The sequence below is a fragment of the Oncorhynchus keta genome, unplaced genomic scaffold, assembly GCF_023373465.1.
Source record: "Oncorhynchus keta strain PuntledgeMale-10-30-2019 unplaced genomic scaffold, Oket_V2 Un_contig_4274_pilon_pilon, whole genome shotgun sequence".
Classification (NCBI taxonomy): domain Eukaryota; kingdom Metazoa; phylum Chordata; class Actinopteri; order Salmoniformes; family Salmonidae; genus Oncorhynchus; species Oncorhynchus keta.
The window spans coordinates 180715-198264 of NW_026287684.1; the positions used below are offsets into that span (position 1 = coordinate 180715).

Consider the following 17550-nt stretch of genomic DNA (forward strand, 5'->3'; position numbering starts at 1 on the left):
CCATGCCAAATCTTTTCAGTCTCCTGAGAGGGAATATGTTTTTTCGTGCCCTCTTCACTACTGTCTTGGTGTGCTTGGACCATGTTAGTTTGTTGGTAATGTGAACACCAAGGAACTTAAAGCTTTCAACCTGCTCCACTACAGTCCTGTCGATGAGAATGGGGGTGTGCTCAGTCCTCTTTTTCCTGTAGTCCACAATCATCTCCTTTGTTTTGATCACGTTGCGGGACTACCACTGTTCTGTCATCGGCAAACATAATGATGGTGATGGAGTCGTGTCTGGCCGTGCAGTCACGAGTGAACAAGGAGTACAGGAGGGGACTGAGCACACACCCCTGAGGGGCCCCCGTGTTGAGGATCAGTGTGGCAGATGTGTTGTTACCTACCCTTACCACCTGGGGGGCGGCCAGTCAGGAAGTCCAGGATCCAGTTGCAGAGGGAGCTGTTTAGGGAGGTGTTTAGTCCCAGGGTCCTTAGCATTGTGCTGATCTTTGAGGGCACTATGGTGTTTAATGCGGGATAATGGTGTTGATGTGAGCCATGACAATACTTTCAAAGCATTTCATGACTACAGACATGAGTGCTACGGGTCGGTAGTCATTTAGGCAGGTTATCTTAGTGTTCTTGGACACAGGGACTATGGTGGTCTGCTTGAAATGTGTTGGTATTACAGACTCAGACAGGGAGAGGTTGAAAATGTCAGTGAAGACACTTGCCAGTTGGTAAGTGCATGCTCAGTGTACACGTCCTGGTAATCCGTCTGGCCCTGCGGCCTTGTGAATGTTGATCTGTTTAAAAGTCTTACCCACATCGGCTGAGGAGAGTGTGATCATACAGTCGCCCGGAAAAGCTGGTTCTCTCATGCATGTTTCAGTGTTACTTGCCTCAAAGCGAGCATAGAAGTTATTTAGCTCGTCTAGTAGGCTTGTGTCACTGGGCAGCTCTCAGCTGTGCTTCCCTTTGTAGTCTGTAATAGTTTGCAAGCCCTGCCACATCCGACGTGCGTCGGAGCCGGTGTAGTACAATTCGGTCTTAGCCCTGTATTGACACTTTGCCTGTTTGATGGTTCGTTGGAGGGCATAGTGAGATTTCTTATAAGCTTCCGGGTTAGAGTCCCACTCTGTAATCCATGGCTTCTGGTTGGATATGTACGCACAGTCACTGTGGGGACGACGTCATTGATGCACTTATTGATGAAGCCAGTGACTGATTTGGTATACTCCTCAATGCCATCGTAAGAATCCTTCAACATATTCCAGTCTGTGCTAGCAAAACAGTCCTGTAGTTTAGCACTTTTTTTATAGACCGAGTCACTGGTGCTTCATGCATTTTTAATTGATTGCACATAAAGGAAGATTTCTACATGATAGAGTGCTTGCTTTGTTATCTAACTGATAGTGTGTCCTGACTGTCATCCTGTGAACCCCGTTCATTGCTGCTTGCAGCTATATTATTTGAAATGATTTTTTATGAATCCATTTCAAGCACACAGGAAATAGACAGACTAAATAAACAAAGAGTATATGAAAAATTTAGAACATAACTACCAGGGGAGAGAATAGTAAAGCATTATGATAATAAAGTACATTCAAACCAAAACCTTTGAAAAAGTTACATACATTCACGGTCTACACAGCTTTCTTATTACTAGAGGGGGAAATGGTTTTCAAGTATTGTACAATTTCATCCTTAAAGATTATAAACAATTGTTTTCTATGAATACATTTACAATTATAGCTACATTTGTAAATGTATATTTATGAATATGACATTTTGCAAATCATAATGACATGGCAAATGCTGGTGGGCGTGTTACATGCTCATTACGGCAGCTCACTGAATAATCGCACTTGCGCAATAGCCATGTCACAAATAATCAACATGGCGACGTCCTTACATCGCCTTACCTCCGCTGGGAGATATCTTGTAAAACGGAATTTATTGAAGACTAATGTCTTAACCAGGGTAAGTCTCGATATCCAGAAGGGTGACAATTTTAGCCTGTAAACCTTGGTAGAATTATCAATAACAGATACTTAGCTAACTATAGTAGCTAATTAAGAGGGATATCCAGGCAGCATTGCCTGATCATACAACTTACTTCAGACCAGTAGCATTACCTAGATATTTATTTTTATAGTCTACACTAGAATAAACTGTAATGCCCAGCCAAGTAAAACTTGCAAATGCTATCAACGTTCTCCTGTAGCTAGCTAGTACCGTTAGTCGCTAATAGTACTCACTTCCATCCTTCTCATTGCAGTCCATTGTTGGTTCACACAGACTATTGGCTACGCAGGCCGCCAACCAAGTGATGTTAAATGTCCCTGAAACCAAGGTTACCACCTTAGAAAATGGACTACGTGTTGCATCTGAGGATTCCGGTCTTTCGACTTGCACAGTGAGTAACAGAGACCATCTCACTGTTAAGTACAATCTGTCTACTATATGTGTGCTGAAGTCGGATGTCATCAATTGGTGCCTTGCAGGTTGGTCTCTGGATAGATGCAGGGAGTCGTTATGAGAATGAGAGGAACAATGGCACTGCTCATTTCTTGGAACACATGGCTTTCAAGGTTAGATGACAACCACTGCAAATCGCAACCAATGTCCATGACCATATTTGTTACCGTTTGACATGTCTGTTCATCTGTGATGTGCGTCTGGCAGGGTACAAGGAAGCGCTCCCAGCTTGACCTGGAGCTGGAGATTGAAAATATGGGGGCCCATCTGAATGCTTACACCTCGAGGGAGCAGACTGTGTATTACGCCAAAGCATTCACAAAGGACCTTCCCAGAGGTATGACCACTGACTGTAAAGAGATTTGCTCCACTGTCTTGTCACTGAACTGTGTGTGGCCACAGATGGATAGTGGACATTTTGCTATAAGAAATGAAGAATCTTCGGTGTGGTGGAGACCATTTATAATGCTCCCCCTCCCTTGTTCTCCAGCGGTAGAGATCCTGGCAGACATCATCCAGAACAGCACATTGGGGGGAGCAGAGATCGAGCGAGAGCGAGGGGTCATCCTCCGAGAGATGCAGGAAGTAGAGACCAACCTGCAGGAAGTGGTGTTTGATTACCTCCACGCCACAGCTTATCAAGCCACAGCGCTGGGCAGAACCATCCTGGGCCCTACGGAGAACATCAAGTAGGACTCTCAACTGCCTCAGCTGGGGCCTGGGTTCATTACAGCACAGAATGGGAAATGTTTTGTAACCAAAAAAAAAAGAATCTGCATTCCTTATTGGACCAGGAAGCCTAGTCTCACTCAGATACAGTCTGTTTTCTTCCGTTTTGTGCCTAATGAACATAAACCAACTCACGAGAACAATGTTACAGAATGTTAACAAAGAAATGTACTGCAGAACAGGGCATCCGGTTAACTGTATTCATTCCCTTTATATCTGCGATGTTGTGAATTGCTCACTACTGACTAATACACCCCAAGACTTGGTTATTCCTGTCAACTACTTAACTGTCATCTCAGACCAGTTTGCTTCATAGAAACCACAGGGGATATGCAGTGACATTTCTGCTGTCTGTGTTTATAGAACAATAAACAGAGGAGACCTTGTTGAATACATCACGACTCACTACAAAGGACCGAGAATAGTGTTGGCTGCTGCTGGGGGTAGGTTTTCTCGTCTTAGAGCACCATCACAACATTTGTGAAAATGGCATGCTTATGTTTTGTAGTAATAAAGATGTTTCCAATGACATCAACCAATTAGTAGGCAATGCCTACACAATTGGTCAAAATCACACATTGTACACTGTCATTGACAAATAGCACAAAATATCTTCCAATGATTCTAATGTTGTCTTTTGAACAGGGGTTTCACACAATGAATTGATAGATTTGGCCAAATACCACTTTGGGAATCTTCCTGCCAGATACAAGGGAGAGGCGCCAACTATCCCACAATGTGACTTTACTGGAAGTGAGGTGAGATTTAAGGCCCTTAATGTTTATCTCCAACAGGCAAACTTGCTCCCCATGGGCAATTCCATGGTAAGAGTGACACTATGCACAAATGTTTACAAAAACACATTTACTTGAACAGTGCAGATGCAAAGTTTGGTAACAAAATGACAGCAAATGGCAAACCGTCATTCTCTTACTTGAACAGTGCTTTTGTTAAATGTTCAAAGTAGTCCTTGTGCATAAAGTTGTATGGTTTGTTTAACTTTTCAGTAGTTGGTTTTTGTTTGTGAAATGAGTCACTTACTGTGGAATTTCCCCTTGTGTATTGGACAATTTGATTTCATTGTTGGATAGATCCGAGTTCGTGATGACAAGATGCCCCTGGCACACATTGCCATTGCTGTGGAAGCAGTGGGCTGGTCGCACCCAGATACCATCCCCCTTATGGTGGCAAACACACTCATCGGCAACTGGGACCGCTCCTTTGGTGGGGGTGTGGTAAGTTCTCATTCATGTTCCCAGGCACCGGGACTCCTTCCAGGTCGATTCCTCCTCTTACAATCTGTCTATTGACCTTTGCCAGAATCTCTCCAGCAAGCTGGCACAGATGGCATGCCAGGGCAACTTGTGCCACAGCTTCCAGTCTTTCAACACCTGTTACACCGACACAGGCCTGTGGGGACTCTACATGGTGTGTGAGCCTGGCACCATCAACGAGATGATGCACTTTGCCCAGCTGGAATGGTGAGCATAGCTGTCACCTGAGTGGGCAGTCAAACCAAGCTGACCTGGTTATGCTGGAACAGGGCTGAAAAGGACAATGTGAAGAAAATCTGACCCAGCATAGTTTGGGTCAGCACGGTAGTGTGAAAGGGGGTTGCCGCTCAGTTCATAGTTTGGGTCAGCACGGTAGTGAGAAAGGGGGTTGCCGCTCAGTTCATAGTTTGGGTCAGCACGGTAGTGAGAAAGGGGGTTGCCGCTCAGTTCATAGTTTGGGTCAGCACGGTAGTGTGAAAGGGGGTTGCCGCTCAGTTCATAGTTTGGGTCAGCACGGTAGTTTGGGTGAAAGGGGTTGCCGCTCAGTTCATAGTTTGGGTCAGCACGGTAGTGTGAAAGGGGTTGCCGGTAGTGTGAAAGGGGTTGCTCAGTTCATAGTTTGGGTCAGCACGGTAGTGAGAAAGGGGTTGCCGCTCAGTTCATAGTTTGGGTCAGCACGGTAGTGAGAAAGGGGTTGCCGCTCAGTTCATAGTTTGGGTCAGCACGGTAGTGTGAAAGGGGTTGCTGCTCAGTTCATAGTTTGGGTCAGCACGGTAGTGAGAAAGGGTTGCCGCTCAGTTCATAGTTTGGGTCAGCACGGTAGTGTGAAAGGGGGTTGCTGCTCAGTTCATAGTTTGGGTCAGCACGGTAGTGTGAGCTCAATAGTTTGGGGTAGTGCCGCTCAGTTCATAGTTTGGGTCAGCACGGTAGTGTGAAAGGGGGTTGCCGCTCAGTTCATAGTTTGGGTCAGCACGGTAGTGAGAAAGGGGGTTGCCGCTCAGTTCATAGTTTGGGTCAGCACGGTAGTGTGAAAGGGGGTTGCCGCTCAGTTCATAGTTTGGGTCAGCACGGTAGTGTGAAAGGGGGTTGCCGCTCAGTTCATAGTTTGGGTCAGCACGGTAGTGTGAAAGGGGGTTGCCGCTCAGTTCATAGTTTGGGTCAGCACGGTAGTGTGAAAGGGGGTTGCCGCTCAGTTCATAGTTTGGGTCAGCACGGTAGTGTGAAAGGGGGTTGCCGCTCAGTTCATAGTTTGGGTCAGCACGGTAGTGTGAAACGCTCAGTTCATAGTTTGGGTCAGCACGGTAGGTGAAAGTGCCGCTCAGTTCATAGTTTGGGAAAGGGGTTGCCGCTCAGTTCATAGTTTGGGTCAGCACGGTAGTTTGTGACGGTAGTGTGAAAGGGGTTGCCGCTCAGTTCAGCACGGTAGTGTGAAAGGGGTTGCCGCTCAGTTCATAGTTTGGGTCAGCACGGTAGTGTGAAAGGGGTTGCCGCTCAGTTCATAGGGTCGCTCAGTTCATAGTGTGAAAGGGGGTTGCCGCTCAGTTCATAGTTTGGGTCAGCACGGTAGTGTGAAAGGGGGTTGCCGCTCAGTTCAATAAATATGACTGACTTTTACTTTTGTTCACCTCAGGATGTCTCTCTGCACTAGCGTTACTGAGAGCGAAGTTGCAAGAGCCAAGAACCTCCTCAAGACAAACATGCTTTTGCATCTTGACGGTAAGGCCACGTGATTAGGGTTTGAATTACCAATGGACTTTCAGGAGTACCCACAGTTATCTGCAGACACATTTCAATTTATATGGGAGGCATTTAGCCAACCCTGCCAATGATCGTAAAATCAAATGGACCTTTTTTCTAGGATCCACCCCCATCTGTGAGGACATCGGCAGACAGATGCTTTGTTACAGCCGTAGGATCCCTCTGCATGAACTGGAGGCCAGAATTGATGTAAGTAAAGGAATGTTTCGACCCCAAATGTAAGCTGTGATTAACATAGCAAAGACACTTGTGGACTGTGTTGGGAAATTGCAGTGTCTTTATTTCAAATATTTTTTTATGTCCCTCGAAGGCCATAGATGCAAAGACCATCAAGGACGTGTGTACAAAATACATCTATGACAAATCGCCTGCCATCGCAGCAGTCGGTACGTTGTGATTTCTATTGTTATTGACATTGAGAACAGATTCTAATTAATTCTGTTTACTGGCATCCCTCCCCCCCTTCCAAATTAAGGCTATTAGGGGTCGTCAAACAATTTCAGCTACAAATATACACACTTCATTCGTTGCCAAAACAATACATACAATATTGCACTCAGTCAAGACCTTACCTGTGCTGCTAGGGCAAAACAGTGGAATTGAACTGTTGATGATTGACTACTTACAAAACTGGTGTGGTATAAAGAGCATTCAGTACATTTCCCTCTTTTTTTCAGGACCAATTGAGCAGCTCCCAGACTACAACCGAATTCGCAGTGGGATGTACTGGATGAGAACCTGAGAATTGGTGCTCTCTTTAGATACTTAGGAAAGTTAATAACAGCGAGCAGCCAACTGTACAATTATAAACATCAACTTTTACAAACAGAGTTTAAGTTGTGGTTTCTTTGAATTTTATTATAAAATAAAGACCAACACAATAATGTTAAAAGAAGAACATGGGGCTGTTTGTCTTGTCATTTTCTGCTTTTACTGCCAACTTGTTCCTGGGCGGCCTTCTTGGCTTTGACCATCTCCACCAGTTCCTGTAGAGGAGAGAACTAGCTTTAGGCAGGCATTCAATCTGATCAGCAGTAGAGCCCTTTTAAAAGGTCACTTCCCATTGAGTCGACGTGCGCTATGCAGTGTTTACCGTGAACTCAGGCTCCATAAACATTGCCTTTAAAAAGGTGCAGACTAAACGTGATCAGATTGTATGTCATCTAAATTGTACATACACACACACACACAGAAGGATTAACGATAAGGTCCAGTTTACCTTATATCTCTTCATACAGTCCTTCTTGGTACGTCCGGGCACAGCTACAGCAATCTTCTCCCACCTCTCTGGGGTGCTGACTGGGTAGGTCTTCAAGGCCTGCTCTAGAAGCTTCTGCTCCTCAGTGGTCCAGGATGCAGTGTTGGCTTCAGCACCTGAAGCAGTGAGAATTGAAGAGGACAGTGAATGGCTAACACTAGGAAACATATCCAGAAAGAACCCGTAGTCACCCCCTCCCTTAATCAGATCCTCACGTGTAGAAAGTATGGAGACAGTTACAAAGTACTTTCAGTCATGGGTATAAATCCAGTGGGCTTTTGTGCAAGCAAAAATTACCTACTGAATGACCACTCACCGTCAAATCTCTCAGAGGGCACTGCGTTGTCCACTGTCTGGGGCACAGCTGCATGCTCTTTGTTAAACTTCTCAAAGGCCTTCTTGTTAATCTCATCTTTCTGCCCGGGTTCTGAAAAAGTGGCAAAGTTTCAAACGTGTTTTGCAGAGAATTACTCTGACAAAGGCTCCTACATCTGGTGACATGACAGTTGCTCACCAAGCTTTTGTAAGTTCTTGGCTTTGTTGATAACATCTTTGGCCGTCCTTTTGATGCCACTGGTGGAGTGCAAGTTCATGTAGTTGGCAATGACTTCCCATCTATAGGATAGAAACAACGAAAGATGAATCACTTAAAGTAAAAGCATGAAATCTACAAGGCCATCTACACCAGCAGTGGAATGTTCTGCTTCATGGACAGAACACAGCCAAGTTCATTAGGCAAACATTGCAGATAGAAATGTCATGAATATTGAACTTGTACCATTTGTAGCCTCAAACTGTACCATTGTTCAAATGAAAGTGTGTTTCCTATGAGCAGTATCAATAAAAACATGTCAATACAGAAATGTCATGAATAGAGTGGATTCCTTATTCTACATGTAAGAGGCAAGTTCGTTATATGTATTTTTAGGCTTGTTTGTTCTACATATTTCTACTTCAACATTGTTCCCTGTTGAACGCAGCCCTGGGAGGGTACCTGGCGTTGGTTCCAGCAGGGAACAGGTTGACTGCTTTGATGAGCAGCGGGAGCTCTTCCTCATTCCAGCCCTTTCCTCCGCCCCCTCCTCCTCCTCCGCTGGCCTGTACGGTAGTACGGACAGCTTGCCTGGCCTGCACCTCCGCATCCTTCTCCTTTTGCAGCTGGGCATTCACCTCCTGCACCTGTACATACAAAACAATGTCAGTGGTACAGATGGAAGCTGTGTACCATATTTACACCCAGTCATCATGTGGTGCTCTCTACCTGCTTCTCCACTGCTACCTTGCCCTCCTCCTTTGAACCCAATGCCAATCCTTCATTCAGGGATTGCAGACTGGAGAAAGAAAATGATTCCCACTGTATTGAGTTCAACTGCAGATTTGTATTACCAATAAGGTGAATTTAAATTAATATCCTTTACCTCACAAGCTCCAAACGGTCACAAAGTTTCTCCACATCTTCCATCATTTTCACACTATCAGATTCATTGTCACCAAAGTAATTCCAGTTCTTCAGGGGAAAACAAAGAGGACAGGAAAATACTAAGATGAGTTGGGGTACCTTTAACAGCATTACAATCTTGCCCACCAATCAGCAAATGTTCATTAATTCCCTGGAGAGAGGCCACCCCATTCAAGCAGCACCTTGCAAGTTGTCCTCAGTTTCTGCCTCTCTTTCTTGATGGCCTTCTTTTGGATCTCCTTCTCCTTCTTGGCCTGCTGGGCAACCAGTTTGGCCTCCTCTTCCTCCTTCTCTTTGGCCAGCCGTGCAGCATCCAGCTCTGCCTGCCGAGCCTGATACCAACACAGTCAGAAACGCATTGAAGTCTACGCAGAAACAATCTGGACACAAAGGAGAGGCAAGAATAAAACAAAATGCATGTTCTAATGTGTCGGACTGACCCGCTCCTTCTCTTCCTGCTCTTTCCTCTTGGCGTCCGCTTTGGCCTTCTTCTCATTCTCCTTTCTGGCCTTCTCATCATCTTTGAATTTCTTTATCCTGGGATCAAGGCTGTAGGCCGTGTCTTTCAACAGAAACGCACCCAAACAGTGTCATTCCATGAACCCATCTGCCAGGTATTTCAGTTGAGTTAGTCATTTTCTATTGTTCATGTAAGAACACGTATGCATGTCTAGTGGGCCTTACCAACAAGCGTCCGTAGTCTATTCATCTCTTCCTTCTTCCTGGTGGCTCTGGCTGCACGATTCTGCTTTTCAATCCATCTCCTCTCATCACGACTGAATTCAACAGATGAAAGCATACAAATCAGACACTACTGAGAATGGAAGACACAGGCAGCCTAGCGGTTAGAGCTCTGGGCCAGTAACCGAAAGGTCCCTGGTTCGAATCCCTGATCTGACTATTTGAAGAAAAAAATGAAAAAAAAAAAAAAATAGGTCGATGTGCAACTGAGCAAGGCACTTAACCCTAATTTGCTCCAGGGGGGCACCGTACTATGGCTAACCCTGTAAAGCAACACATTCTACTGTACCTGGTGACAATAAAACATCTACAATACAGAAATATATGACAGTGCATTCCACGTGGATTGTTTTGATATTACCCACCATTCTGCCTTGTCCTTTTCCTCTTCATCCAAATAAGAAAACTCTCTCCATGAGTCAAAGTTGTACCTTGATTGAGATTATGAATGGGAAACAAATTCACAATTCATATAAATGAACAAGAAATATCAAATCATTGTAAGAAGTTGCAATACACTGCATGTCTGAAATAAGTTCCATATTCAGAATTCTTTGGCTGAAAGAGCAGTAATTCCCTTGTAGTTCAAAGTTTAAACTAAAAGGCATTTTCCGCACAATGGCCAATATTGATGGCAGTGATGGTCTTACTTACCAAACAGAATAAAAATTATCCACATCCTCAAAAGTGGAATCCATAGTGCCAAGTCTGGGAACATGTTTTTTAGAAGACCACCGGGCATTTCTCTCAAAGACGGGAGCATACGCCTCAAAGAAGTTATCTTTGCCTTCGCCCTTTGAAGGCACAGCGTTGTCAAAGGTAGGATCTACACTGTCAAATGCTCTTCGCTTCACAGGATCTGACAGAATCTCTATAGCTGGTATGAGATAAAAACACAAAATATTATTGTTAATAGGAGCTGAAACAGAATGTTTATCCACAAATGATAAGAGATAACATCTCCTTTATTAGTCCACCAGATAGATATCAGTCTTTTGCTTTTATCCAACACCATCCCTCCCGATATACACACACAAACACACATTCGGCTGGAGCAGAGGGCAGCTGCAGTGCCCAATGAGCAGTTTAGGGGGTTGAGTTTGTTGCTCAAGGGAACATTGGTAGTAGGTGGCACTTAAGATATTGATGCCAGCAACCTTCTGGTAAAACAATACTATAATCATTGTATTTGTATACAGAGGGAGTACTGTGAGGTATAACACCTATATAAAGACAGTTATCCAAAGGGACTTGCTTTTTTAGGATGTGCATGTGATCCCTGCAAGATTTGAATAAACCATGACTTTGGCATTGCTGACAACATTTTCAATGTCCTTACCTTTAGTTATACAGGTGAAGTAGTCACCGTCTCCTTCTACAATCAGCTCTCCCGCAGCTTTCCTTTTGTCAGGGTGATGCTTCAACACCATTGCCTTGTCTGTTGAAAAACACTACACTTAATATACTGGGGTAAAACAAGCTGCTATTCTAATGAACTCTGGAAGTAAGGTCAGAGTAACCTTATGGTCAATAAATATAATGCGTTTCAGAAGACAACAACACACATGGAAATACTCACGGGCAGCTTTGATTTGTTTCTGTGTCGCCTTGTACCTCATATGAGCCAGTCCAAGGACAGCATAGTGATCTTGATTCTGAAAAGAGAAACGCCAAGGGGGAAGACATCCTTCACTACGTACTCCCAAAAGTAGAATTCAATACACAGTGTTCCTAATGGTTCTGAAGGGAGGTCCCACTGACATAACGTCTAACTCAGTGGCAGTCGGTGCTGTTTAAGATGAGGGAGGATGATTTGTTTTATGAGCATGGCCTTATTTCTATTACAGCATATTGGATGAGTGCCATTCATATTTCATTCACCCAGCTCAATATAACGTCAATAGGTTTAGGCTACTACACGATAAACATATTTCCCCCATACCCATAATGGAGGTTGCTACAACAGGTCAAGAGAAAAATTTGAGTAACGAAGAGTGACCCATTTAATACCGCCTTGCACACTTCTTGCATTCATCTAGCTGATCTGGGGTGTAATTATTAGTCCAACAGTTGCAAACGAGTGTTTCGATTGGACAAATTCAGGTATGTTTCAGTTTAAGGAATTATTTTCAATAGAATCGGCAAAATGAATACACCCGACTACCTTCCAGTCTTTGGGGTCCAGTGTTCTCAGCAGGGGGAAATCCTCCAGCTGCAGCTCTTCATCCTCAGATTCCTCAGACAGCTCCTCCTCTTCCTCAAGCTCCTGGAAGGAGGCCGATACATTCCTGTTCCTCCTCTTCAGAAAGGCCTCGAACCACCGACCAACAGGTTCCACCTCGATCTGCACTGAGGCTGAGGGAGAGGAGGGCAACCATTATCCCCTCCATCTGGCTGCATTCTCTCTCTGAGAATAACATTCTGCAACCTACCAAACAACTTCAATTCCCTTGTTAACAAAACATACATTTTGTATGAGTAAGTGTAAGCTAGGACTGTCAAATATCCTTTAATAAGTTGAGTTGTCCTCTTTTGTTTTTTAAAGTATCACTAAATGTCCACAAATGAACAAAATAATTGCCTTGGTAAGTGTTATAGCTAGCTATGTGGGGCTACAGTATATGAACAAAACTGTGCAGCATTCAAAACTAAGATTCAGCAACAGGAAACACAACATAAATTATGTCCCTCTTAGTCATTTAGCGTAACGATTTTCATAGACAGTAACGTTTAGCTAGCTACAATGATTATAATAACAATATGAATTAAATAACACTTCATACTAGTATGCGATAACTAGCTAACGTTAGCTGTTCTCTGATATACCGGTAGTTAACTAGCATAGTTGATTGCTAGCTAGCTACATAATAGCGAATTGTGTCAGTATCAGCAGTATTTTCACTCTCATTCAATGCTTACCAGCAATGGCATTACAGTAGACGACTGTAACATCCCCTTCTAATGCTTCTATTAGCATATTGGAAAGGTGTGCTATAACATTCAGCTGTGAAATGTATTCAGTTAAATGTTTTCTAAAGTGCTAGTATGTCGCCCGGTTTTTCAGCACACCACATGGGCCTGCTTTTACAAGTGCCTTACTGGGTAGACCTGGCTTACACTCTTATAATTCCGAAATCCCACATAGGATACCTTATATTTAGTTCCTAAATAATACTTTTACATTTCAGAGACGATCTTCTCACAAACGACTGTTATACTAGTATTAAGTATGTCGCTTAAATATGTTAAGAATATTCATACGTTTGAACAGATATTGTTTGTATAAAATACATTGATTGTATAAAATATATATAAAAAACTTGGAACATTATGACAATGGTCGTCAAATAAAGGTCCGACCTCCATTTCCGGTTAATTGTGCACAGCGGAAGTAACAAACCTGCTGTGTAATCCTTGTTGTGCTGAAGCACAAAATCTTCTAGTAAAACTTTATACACAGAATAACATTAGCAATGCCAGATTATTTGGGAGGCGATCAAAGGAAAATCAAAGATGCCAAAGAAGAGGAGGATAAACCTATCAGATGTATGTGATTATATTTTTGAGAACCACTGTTTATTAGCTAACGTTAGCTAGCTTGGTCAGTACGACAGTTGGCAAAGGTTAGCTAATTTAAGTCATTTAATGTGAATACTTTAACAAAGCTAGCTCGTTAATAACAATATGAACTAGATAGGTACTTAACAAAAATCAAACAAGCCACGGTGATCTTTACCAGTAAGGCTTAATATCATTAGTTATCTAGCCAGGGCTAATGTTAGCTAGCCTTGGCTAATGAACAATTTGCCAGTTTTGTTTTGGACACATGTCACAGTGGGTTCTTTAAATTGTTATCAATTATGCCTACGAATTGGTTCTTCGTGAATGTTATGTAAATTCAAATTGAGATGTATTTTTGCCCTCCAGCTTTGGATGAAGGAGACATTGCCTTATTGAAAACTTATGTAAGTATGAGCTAGTTTATACCTGTACATTAATTGATTACTATTTTACATCTTGTAGGCCTAACTCTAATCATAATGACCCCTGTGATGTTGTCTAATGGTGTAGGGCAGGCCAATTCATTTTCCAGTTATTACCTATTGATTAAAGGTTGATTATCACTGATTTGAAATGTCATTATCTGCAACAACAACTACATAGCCTACATTCACTGGAACACTGGCAATTCTTTGACTGACATCTTTGTATTGCTGGTTGTGAACAGGGCCAGAGCACTTACTCCAGACAGATTAAACAAGTGGAAGATGACATCCAAAACCTACTCAAGAAGATCAATGAACTAACCGGTAGGCAGCAATGTGATTATGTGAAACATCCATGTGCATTATCACTCATTAAACATGTAGTGTATATTGAATAGGGATTGAGTTCAGGTCACAGTTGTAAATGAGAAGTTGTTCTCGACTAACCTACCTGGTTAAATAAAAGGTGAAATAAAATACAAATCTACCCTCCCACAATGCTTGAAAATATTTAGAATGTGGCTTTCTTTTCCTTAGTGATAGCAGAACATCTGTTATTTGTTGCTTTCACGTCTGACAGGTAGCGTATGTGCACTAACCTCAGCTATCTTAACAATACAGGCATTAAGGAATCGGACACTGGCCTGGCTCCGCCTGCACTTTGGGATCTGGCTGCAGACAAACAGACTCTGCAGAGCGAGCAGCCACTGCAGGTGGCAAGGTATGGCACACTTCTCAATTTACTGTATCTCACCAGCATCATTTAATAGACTTAACTGTCTTAAAAAAACAATGGATATTTTTTTATTAGGTTTTGTTTTCTAGTTTGAGCTAAACACCCACATGCTTGTTGTATTCTGTTGTGGCAGATGCACAAAGATCATCAACGCTGACTCTGAAGATCCAAAATACATCATCAATGTGAAGCAGTTTGCCAAGTTTGTGGTGGACCTGAGTGACCAGGTGGCCCCCACTGACATAGAGGAGGGTATGAGAGTCGGGTAAGGATGAAGGGGGATATCTTACTCCAATAGGAATCACGTGTGCCGATGTCCAATATTGCATAGGTACGGTATTATTGTTAGATACTTAAGTATCTTGTGTTTTATCTTTTAGTGTGGACAGAAACAAGTACCAGATCCACATTCCTCTGCCTCCCAAGATTGACCCCACAGTCACTATGATGCAGGTAAGACGTGACACAACCGCCTGATCTCAATTCAAGATCTGTTTCCTCACCTTCATCTGCAACGATTGGAAAAGTACTTGACGGGTGAAAACAATATGGTGGAAGCTCATCCTTAGGTTGGCTTTCACCCAATCAGCGCTTTCAGATCAGTGCAATGAAGGCCAACATCTGTAGCAAAACTTTTTGCAACAGAAAAAATAAATTATTCTTGTTCAAGTTCTGTGGTGTAATCATTAGCCCAAAACATTTTTGCTACTGAAACTGTTTACTGCAAATGGGAAATTCTTTGAAACAGAGTTTCTATTGGACAAATTCAGGTAGGTCCCTCCCCGTTTGGTTCCTAGTGAATACACCTCAAGTAGTGCCTCCCTGCTTGGTGCTTAATGTTTACTGCCATGGCCTGAAATAAGGATGCTTGTCAAAGTATTGTAGCTACCTAAACTAACAGCAATGTCTCTCCCTGTCTCTGTTCCTGTCTACTAGGTGGAGGAGAAGCCTGATGTGACCTACAGTGACGTGGGTGGATGTAAAGAGCAGATTGAGAAGCTCAGGGAGGTGGTGGAGACCCCACTGCTCCATGTAAGTGTCTCAATTTGTCATTTATAATCACTCTACCGAATATCACAATATGTATAAACTATACATTCGTGACATTTAAATGAGAAGGTATCAATAAGGCAATAAAGACATGGGTGAGTGCCCTCAGATTTCCTGCATTTGTGGCAGGGTTATTAGACATCTTGTCCACTTGAAACATATTAGATCCTTTGTACCTCTGCTTATGTCTCCTCTGCTTATGTCTGTTCTGCTTTCAGCCCGAGAGGTTTGTCAACCTGGGTATTGAGCCCCCGAAGGGGGTTCTGCTGTTCGGCCCACCTGGTACAGGTAAAACCCTGTGTGCCAGAGCCGTGGCCAACCGCACCGATGCCTGCTTCATCAGGGTCATTGGCTCAGAGCTGGTCCAGAAATATGTGGGAGAGGTGAGTCACATTGGTGGAGGGTGAAGTTGCCCCTAGACACTGATCTTCGGTCAGTTTAGAATTTCCCCCAATAATGGTTAGGATCGGAGGATGGGAAGCTGATCCTAGATCTGTATATAGGGTAAACTTCAACCCAGAGCTAGTCACAATCAAGTTGTATTTGAATAGATTTGAGAACTCAGGATGATGGAAAATTAACTCAGGAATGTGGTCCTGAATTGGTGTAAGCTTACCTTGTTCTCTGTACTTGTTTCTCTTCCTCAGGGTGCCAGAATGGTGCGGGAGCTTTTCGAGATGGCCAGAACCAAGAAGGCATGTCTCATCTTCTTTGACGAAATTGACGCTATTGGAGGTCAGCACTTAAAAAATAAAAACTTGTGTACTGATTTAAATGCAAGACAACTCTATAAAAGAACACATTTATGCATTTCACAAGAAGTGGTAGTAAGTAGCCTTGTCTGAGCCAGAACAATCCATAGGGCAGGAGGCAGCTTGACGTTCACAGGGTGCTCATCTTGTCACCAGAAATAGTAGCCCTGTCTGTGGTTGTGCCTCGACTTCCATATGGGTTGTGTCTTGTCTTGTAGGGGCCCGTTTTGATGACGGTGCCGGTGGGGACAATGAGGTCCAGAGGACCATGCTTGAGCTCATCAACCAGCTGGACGGCTTCGACCCCAGGGGGAACATCAAGGTCCTGATGGCCACCAACCGGCCCGACACCCTGGACCCGGCCCTCATGAGGCCCGGGCGACTGGACAGGAAGATTGAGTTCAGCCTGCCAGACCTGGAGGTTAATACCATGTCTGATTAGAACGGGAGTAACTCTGACCTCTGACTCCAGTCCCTAATGGCACCCTATTCCCTTTGGACCCTGGTCTAAAGTAGTGCACTATATTAGGTAGGAAACAGAGTGCCATTTGGAACGTAGCCTGACTCCTCCCTGACTTGGTGAATATGCAGCGGAATAGTTTACATAGGTGGTAATAAAAAATGCATGAAGATGAATGAGTAGTGAATGAAGTTAGCTGCCAACAATTATTCCTACTGGATGAAGTGAAAATATGAATGTAGAGTGGCCTGGCAGTGTGGTAAAGAATGTGTTGTTTCAGGGTCGTACTCACATCTTCAAGATCCATGCCCGCTCCATGAGCGTGGAGAGAGACATCCGCTTCGAGCTGCTGGCTCGTCTCTGTCCCAACAGCACAGGTAAGATGACCCAACACAGTGTTGTTCCGGTGATGTGACACAAGGGGGCACCACTATTTTTTTGTAATTGACATGTATAAAGGCTGCGTTGGAATTCTCTACCCTGCACTCTACTGCAGCCCAATGACTGGCTCCAACCATGTAGTCCACACCCTGTTAAGACATTTGGGATGCAAGGTAGTCAATCTGAAACAATCACACCATTTGTTTTGTTCTATCAGGTGCCGAGATTCGCAGCGTGTGCACGGAGGCGGGTATGTTCGCCATCCGCGCCCGCAGGAAGATCGCCACTGAGAAGGACTTCCTGGAGGCGGTCAACAAGGTCATCAAGTCCTACGCCAAGTTCAGCGCCACCCCAAGATACATGACCTACAACTAAACAGCACCGTCTGCATCTGGGGTTGTTTCCCAAGAGGCTGGGGGGGAGAAGAGTCGATGCTCATTTGTCATTGAACATTACCTACACAATTAAAGTTTATTCCAGTTTGGACTTTCTAGTTTTCATTC

General features: G+C 43.7%; 3 protein-coding genes across 3 annotated transcripts; 2 read left to right on the plus strand and 1 right to left on the minus strand.

The window, feature by feature from the left end:
* Nucleotides 1–1797: 1797 nt before the first annotated feature.
* On the plus strand, nt 1798–7122 carry pmpcb (peptidase, mitochondrial processing subunit beta). Its single transcript, XM_052509269.1, has 13 exons — nt 1798–1965; nt 2264–2401; nt 2490–2576; nt 2671–2800; nt 2954–3152; nt 3556–3635; nt 3838–3950; nt 4284–4427; nt 4513–4673; nt 6097–6182; nt 6325–6413; nt 6535–6610; nt 6902–7122. Exons 1-13 carry the CDS (start codon nt 1798–1800, stop codon nt 6964–6966), a joined length of 1536 nt encoding a protein of 511 aa, XP_052365229.1. The 3' UTR covers nt 6967–7122.
* On the minus strand, nt 7056–12796 carry dnajc2 (DnaJ (Hsp40) homolog, subfamily C, member 2). The gene is made up of 16 exons (XM_052509267.1): nt 12602–12796; nt 11847–12037; nt 11262–11337; nt 11022–11120; nt 10337–10559; nt 10048–10113; nt 9626–9717; nt 9382–9503; nt 9124–9273; nt 8901–8989; nt 8744–8813; nt 8477–8661; nt 7997–8097; nt 7799–7909; nt 7444–7598; nt 7056–7210 (listed from the first exon to the last, which is right to left on the minus strand). The coding sequence occupies exons 1-16, from the start codon at nt 12657–12659 to the stop codon at nt 7142–7144; spliced, it is 1857 nt and encodes a 618-aa protein (XP_052365227.1). The 5' UTR covers nt 12660–12796; the 3' UTR covers nt 7056–7141.
* Nucleotides 12797–13045: 249 nt separating this feature from the next.
* On the plus strand, nt 13046–17533 carry psmc2 (proteasome 26S subunit, ATPase 2). The gene is made up of 12 exons (XM_035755751.2): nt 13046–13228; nt 13610–13647; nt 13911–13992; nt 14290–14389; nt 14538–14669; nt 14785–14857; nt 15341–15436; nt 15673–15837; nt 16102–16189; nt 16425–16627; nt 16947–17043; nt 17265–17533. Exons 1-12 carry the CDS (start codon nt 13156–13158, stop codon nt 17420–17422), a joined length of 1305 nt encoding a protein of 434 aa, XP_035611644.2. The 5' UTR covers nt 13046–13155; the 3' UTR covers nt 17423–17533.
* Nucleotides 17534–17550: the final 17 nt, after the last annotated feature.

Bases quoted from the DNA above. Each gene is read 5' to 3' on its own strand.
- pmpcb (XM_052509269.1), top strand. From the start codon at position 1,798: ATGCTGGTGGGCGTGTTACATGCTCATTACGGCAGCTCACTGAATAAT. The intron at 4,428-4,512 runs GTAAGTTCTCAT...GACCTTTGCCAG, and splicing joins GCTCCTTTGGTGGGGGTGTG to AATCTCTCCAGCAAGCTGGC. The intron at 4,674-6,096 runs GTGAGCATAGCT...TGTTCACCTCAG, and splicing joins CACTTTGCCCAGCTGGAATG to GATGTCTCTCTGCACTAGCG.
- dnajc2 (XM_052509267.1), bottom strand. From the start codon at position 12,659: ATGCTAATAGAAGCATTAGAAGGGGATGTTACAGTCGTCTACTGTAAT. The intron at 10,114-10,336 runs GTAAGTAAGACC...ATCTCAATCAAG, and splicing joins GATAATTTTTATTCTGTTTG to GTACAACTTTGACTCATGGA. The intron at 7,599-7,798 runs GTGAGTGGTCAT...TCACTGCTTCAG, and splicing joins GCCCTCTGAGAGATTTGACG to GTGCTGAAGCCAACACTGCA.
- psmc2 (XM_035755751.2), top strand. From the start codon at position 13,156: ATGCCAGATTATTTGGGAGGCGATCAAAGGAAAATCAAAGATGCCAAA. The intron at 14,390-14,537 runs GTATGGCACACT...CTGTTGTGGCAG, and splicing joins CAGCCACTGCAGGTGGCAAG to ATGCACAAAGATCATCAACG. The intron at 14,858-15,340 runs GTAAGACGTGAC...CCTGTCTACTAG, and splicing joins CCACAGTCACTATGATGCAG to GTGGAGGAGAAGCCTGATGT.